Source organism: Trichoplusia ni, chromosome 9 (genome assembly GCF_003590095.1).
Source record: "Trichoplusia ni isolate ovarian cell line Hi5 chromosome 9, tn1, whole genome shotgun sequence".
Lineage (NCBI taxonomy): Eukaryota > Metazoa > Arthropoda > Insecta > Lepidoptera > Noctuidae > Trichoplusia > Trichoplusia ni.
Window position 1 is genome coordinate 69,718 of NC_039486.1, and position 6,691 is coordinate 76,408.

Sequence of the window (6,691 nt, forward strand, 5' to 3'; positions counted from 1 at the left end):
AACAAAAAACCCAGTCGTCGTTTTACAACGGAGTGTTTGGTGCGGGAGCCAAACGTGTGGCGTATGACTGTCGGCGAGATCTTTCGAAAGCTAATGTTGTTATGATTAATATGCTTATCATGATGACGATATGCTCAAATCAAAAACGTGAACAAATAAAACTACATAGAGACAGAATAACTTCATCCGTCGCGGCCACGTCAAATGACTTGAGTGTATGTGACTAGCTTCTGCCCGCGGCTTCACTCACGTAGATGTTAATTAAGTACTAAGTAGTCAACGTATTATTCCATCATGTCAGCCGTTTTGACAATTTTGAAAATTTATTTAAAATGATTATTTTGTTAACAGAAAAGTAGTCAATACCCATAACGTTAACACGGAACCCTGAGAACATATTTGTTTGTGCTGGGTTATGTTCAAACTAATATATTTAATTGATGTAAAGAGCAACTCTATTTGATATGGAACACTTGTAACGCTAATCGTGTTTATTTTGTTAAGGATAAGTGCCATATTAACCAACACATCTTCTCTAACAAGCGAATCTTGTTTTAGAACAAAAAACATTATTTATTACCATTGAAATGGTTCCAGCGAGCCAACCTTAAACATAGTCATATGCCGTGGCGGAATTGTTTGTACACCATTATGACGTGAACATTATTGTGGTATATTAGTGCAAAAATGTTCAAAGGATACCACAATAATGCAATCCCTGGCTGTACCCAACGGGGATTGCATTTGCATTAATTGCATTTGCACGGAAAGTGCAATTGAATTTCCTTTCCTTAAGAAACCTTCAAAACAATCAGTGATTCTGATTTCATTATGTTAATATATCTGTTAATAAACTCATCAGATTCTGATGCGTCGATTTAAAGACTGAAACATATACAGACAGATAGCGCGAGCGACTCCGTTTTATAAATGTGGAGTGCGATGAGCGATTCTAAATGTTATATCGATTTAACTAAGCGTCTAGAAATATAATAAAAGTTATTTTTCTGCGGTGTCGCAAAATCGAAAAATTACTTCAAGATGTGTAGGTACTTACTGTCATTTACAATAACGGCAAAAATTTAACATAGTTTTCAGGGTTCCGTAAACAAAGTACAAAAGAGAACCCTATTACTGAGGCTCGGCGGAGGGTTAATTTTTTCAGAGGTATATTTGCTGTTGCTCCTATACTATATCCTATAACAATAAATAACGAAAATAAACATTGCGGTTAAGCAATTATTACCACTATTACCACTACCAATCATCTTTTGGGTGACCAATTTTGGTTCCTAATGTTTTGAATAATAATCCTTGAACGGTAACCGAAACTGTCCTTTACGTTCCGATTGTAACGGCCGGACCATTTTAATTGAATACAAACAAATATATTCAAACTAACAACACTAGATCACGCCTGCCCACCTCAAGTATTGGATACAAGCGTAACTCCAACCAGCAGCCAGGAGGGACTATCTCGCAGGACTCCTCGACAGAGCAGGTGACACTTCACATACTGTTTAAAATAATAGGAGCGAAGGACACAGCATCTTGCTGCACCAGGGGGGAGGCGGGCGGAGGCGCGGGGAGGCCGGCGGGACGGGGGGGGGGTGCGGTCGAGGGATGCTCCTGCTCCCGCTAACTCCAAGTTAAAAGGATTATTAATGATGTGCACGTCGCACACGTATTGTGCCCAGAGGAATTCCAACTCAAGATAGCACAATATGTAAATCAATGGGTTTTAAATAAAACTAACTTTGAGTGAAAAAGTTACCTCCATCTACGAAAATAAACTAAAACAGAGCATACAGCAAAATATCAATTAAAATACAAATATTTTACTTTAGACATGTGTTTTTATACAGTGATTACTGTCAATAAATGTACAAATATAAGCTGAACAACCTGGCTGTAGGTGTACACCATACATGAAGGCATAAACAGATCCACTTGGAGAAGTTTTGTAAAACAAAAGGGAGCGGAGAAGAGGGCGCTCGGACAGGCAGCACAGAGTGCGGCGCGCGACACACGGGGACATCACAGGGAATTGGAACTCTTACACATTGTGACGGAATATGGGAATATAAACTGATTTGTGATCATAATCCCTACTAATATTATAAATGTGAAAGTAACTCTGTCTGTATGTCTGTCTGTCTGTTACGCTTTCACGTCTAAACCACTGAACTGATTTTAATGAAATTTGGTAAAGAGATAAAGTTGACCTTGAGAAATAACACAGGATAGTTTTTATCCCGGACTTTTGAAGAGTTCTCTTGGAAACGCGATATAACGCGGGCGAAAAGCTAGTATGTTATATAATATGTGTAAGTTCTGAGCTGATTTATTATTTTGGACATAGAAGCTGACAACTGCTTTGTTAGTTGCGGTTAATTATGCTAGAGTTATAGGTAGCGTCCAAACTGAGGCGTCTAATGAAGTGCTAGTGATGAAAAATGTATCAATCTCTGTTGTAATCGGTACGTATTCTATTAATATACATAATTCTGTCACCAGGAAAAAATATATGTCACGTGATAGCCACAACAATCGAAACTAAGTTCTGTTTACAGTATAAAACGATTATCCAAATTAAGATTAATTTGGTCATAAATTTGTTCCAATTTGTTTTTTTCTCTAGTCTATTTGTAAGTAGTTCCGTGTCGCGAGCCCGACTCGCACTTGATCCGACTTTTTTTAATTCACTAACTTGTTGTATAAGTGTCGAGGGGGACACGAATATTAGCATTGTACAAGCCTCACGGTTCATACTGCTCAAAGTATTGAATTTGAGACGTAATAAGTGACGATACTATTTAATTTCGCGTTGTTTCTATAATAAACTTCTCTTTAATATTTGTAGATGTTAGAATAATATTTACCAGTTTTACTGCTGGGTCCTAATAGTTTAAAAAAAATATCTTGCAACGAGTAACTACATATTAAAAAAAGATAATCAGAATTATGGGAAGTTTCGTAGCAACACAATCGATGTAAGTATTTTATAGTGGTTTCTTATGTTTACGCGAATGTTAGACGTTGAAATGAAACTACTTATACTTATTTTATCGCGGTTTAATTTTAGATATTAGTTTTCGACTTTTCTACACCTTTGCAGGTATCATGGTCATTAATATCGAGTTAATAGTTATATTATCTTTCATTCTTAAAACGTTTTTTTATTTATTGCGTTAATCTTTTAAGACAAACATTTTGGAAAAGTTATGTCAATTCTTTAAAATAGGTAAGTTTCAAGAAGGCGAATACGAATTAGCAGAACATAACATACAATCAAGAAATATAGTCTCTAGCTGTTCTATCACTTTCCGTGTTTAAATAAAAAAAAAAAACAAAAAGCAAAGTAAGTGTTAGCCCGTGCGCGTTGGGGGTACAGACGGTACAGTAGGGAGCACGATATCGGCCTACGCCAGCACTGGCGCCGCCTAGCAGGCCCGCTCGCCGCCCGCGCGCTGCCCGCTCGCCGCTCTCTCCGGCGGCCGAGCAGGTTAATGCACTGATTCAATAAATACTACTCAGCATGCATTTCTCCATGTATGGCAGCCAACGTACAAGGCAAATAATGTGATTAGTTTATGTTAATTACAACTAGTATTTTATGATTTACGTATTTAAATAATAACATGCTATGGATAATGAATCATTTCCATAATAAGTATTTCATTTTAAATTAAAAATAACGCGGAAGTGTTCCATTTTTGTGGACCGGAACTGGGTTTATTAAGGGCAAAAATCCGATCCTGCAATGATCGTTAGGTGTATAGCACGATGTTTGTGGTGTGCGGCAATTTGGGCGACAGGTGTGTGTTGCGTGCGGACCCCGCGCCCCGCGCCCCCGCGCCCAGGCAAAGTTCAGCGCGGTCCCAGGCGGCGCGCGCGCAGCCCGCCGCGCGGCCGACACGACCGACACGTGTTATTACGCTCGTAAACAACGCGTGACTCCATCATCCGCTAATTCACTTACGTAGATGACATTATTACAACCGAATTACACCTCGCAGACAGTCGACGCACATTTTACATCGATTACATTACGGTGATTTGATGCCGTTTCGATTGTAATTTTAATATAATTTGTGGGAGTGCGATAAAAATGCCATTAGTGTATTGTCTAGTAGTTTGGAGAAAGATGAAGAAATTAGTAATGATCGGGGCGCATAATGAGTCACTAGTGGGTGGGAGCGGTGTGGCGGTGGCGTAGCGGTGGTGTGGCGGCGGGCGCTATCAGCGGAATGATTTACTAACGTGAATGTTATTGCGATAAGTGTAAAGATATCGTTATCAGCGGTGATCGAGCAAGGCGCGCCTCGGAGAGCGGCCTGAGTGACAGCCCGTGTTCTCACAGCAACACAACGTGTGGAGGCAGGCATTGCGCCGCTCGCCACTTCTCAAGATCCAAGTGACAAAAGGCTCACATCGAGTTAATATTATTTGCGGAGGGTGTAGGCAGGGCCCCCGGGAGGCAACCCTTGCCTGACCCCGCTAAATCACAATACGCCACCTGACCCTACATAAGTTTCGATAAAGGATTATTGTCGAATTACTTGGGCCGAGTTATTTATAGGAGATGTTCGGCGCCACCCGACACCGCCGCTGCAGGTGCGACCTCCATCATATCAGCTCACACAATGATGGCACAAACCAGTGTTTAATGTTGTTCACTCAACTATCAGGAGACGGGTGGAGATGTCTCATTGCTTTTGTTATATTTTCTAAACACATTCCTATCGAACATAATAAGCCCTGCGTCCAAAATATAGCAATGAAGAAGTTTAGTCATATTACTTAATTTAATTAATTGTTAATACATATTTACTTTACCAAAATAATTTGTCTATTATTGTAATTAATTAACATTTCATTAATTAGTGCGCATTTTATATTTGTATATTTTCAATCGGTTTGAAGCTAGGTCACAAAATAAATGTCTAATTAAACATGATAGTTAATTATAGCGTATCTTAGGTTCTGAATAAGATGTCATGACACTCAGACATAAATTAAGAGCGTCACTCTTCTGCAAATAAGATCTGTTAATATTGTTGATATTCGCTATTTAAACTAAATCTATACGTATAAACTAATTATGACCACTTTTGACTATTGTCCGTGCACTGAGTACTAACGTCAGTACGGACTATTGAAGGACTGACAAGTTAAATAGGCAGACTATTTGTATTTAACACATGTCATTTAATGCAACGGATGACCAAATAAACTAATGAAATATTAAATGATATTATTACGTATTAAATAGATTTCAATGGTTGCTTAATTTACGTATTTACATTAAGGTTTTAATTTTAACAGTTTTATGTTAATGTTAGTTAGTTATAGTTCTGGTTAAGAGAAATGAATAATTGCAAAGAAGTGATTTCCAAATAGTAATGACGGACATGAGTTGTCGCACCTGGAGGGGCGAGTCCTGGCTGGCATTATACGAAAATGGAGCTTACCATAGAGATCGTCGTATTGTCCGTGTGCGGGCGCAAGTTGCGGTCGCGGCTACGAACATCACTAATCACATTTCATTGGCTCGCGATACGGCTGGCGACGCGGCGCCCAAAACGAACGAATTTTATGTCGATACGAACAAAGATTAGCTAGTTAACACTAATGACTTATACAAGATACGATTTAACGACAAGGTTTGCACTTAACAGTTGCGTACGCGCATAACAAATGCGCCTACAGCTCGTTAGGCGTAAAAGGAACGTGTTACAATAAATGTATCGGGGTTCGGTATCGGTTTCAATTTGAATAGCGAGGCGGAGCCGCGGGTCACGACAATGTGCCCCCGATGTGACCCCAGAGAGCGGCCGGCTCCGGGCTCGGCGGGATCAAAGGCTCAGGAATTAGGCGGCGGGCTTTATGAATGGGATCCGCGACACAATGGCTGCGGGAGCGGCGGAGGCACTGTTTGTTTACTATCCGGCGGACGACGGCTGGCGCTGTCAGAGCGGGGAACACTGAGCACTGGCATCGATCGCGCCGGGCTGCTGGTCTACTGACCGTGTCGCTGCTGGTCGGGCGGCGCGCGGTGCGGCGGCGGCCAGGCGGGCAGGTCTCGCAGGCGCATGGAGCAGTCGAGAGGCTGGTCGCGCAGGGCCAGCGCGGGCATGGCGCGGCCGCGGCCGCCGGTCCTGGGTCGCGCCGTCTCTTCGGTGCGAGCGTCCGCCCACCGAGCGCGTCCGTGAGACACTGCCGTGCGAGCGCTGCTTTTTTCCGACGGTTTTTTTAGCGGGGGCGGGGCGAGGCGGCCGGCCAATAGCGGCTCGCGCGCGGCCCCCGCCCCGCCGCCCCCGCGACTCTACTCTTATTTACGTGCCGTATATTAAAAGGGTTTTCCGCGTGCCGTTATGGATTTTCCTCGGCGTCGCTTTACATACGCCGAGCCCGCCGCCGCCCGCGCCAGGAATGTCGCTCGTCTCACGATCCTCTCGTCACAAAAACTCGCTTCTCTCCTCCATTCATTTCGTCGGCGGCTCCAGTTTTTGTCGTCCGCTGAAGTTTGGTCGTCACAAGGCTTTGTGTGATTTAAATTAGAAATCGAGATTTATTTGGCTCGAATCCCGGCGAGTTCAATGAGTACCTGCGGAGTACACACGCATGTCTGGGGGTGCTAGTACAGCGGGGTAGGCCAGCAATGAGTGGATGTGGTTACGTCACGCAG

The 6,691-nt window shown here is 42.4% G+C and overlaps 1 protein-coding gene across 2 annotated transcripts in view; it reads right to left on the minus strand.

Moving 5' to 3' along the window:
- LOC113497823 (protein nubbin-like) overlaps nucleotides 1–6,330 on the minus strand; it is a 57,839-nt gene extending 51,509 nt beyond the window's left edge. Inside the window, exon 1 of one of the 2 annotated variants that reach the window (XM_026877583.1) lies at nucleotides 6,031–6,330. In XM_026877583.1, the coding sequence (XP_026733384.1) occupies nucleotides 6,031–6,139 (109 nt within the window). In that variant the 5' untranslated portion in view covers nucleotides 6,140–6,330. Of the gene's footprint in view, nucleotides 1–5,474; nucleotides 6,011–6,030 lie in introns of those variants that run through there. The other variant, XM_026877584.1, reaches the window with a different exon arrangement.
- Between the last annotated feature and the right edge of the window lie 361 nt (nucleotides 6,331–6,691).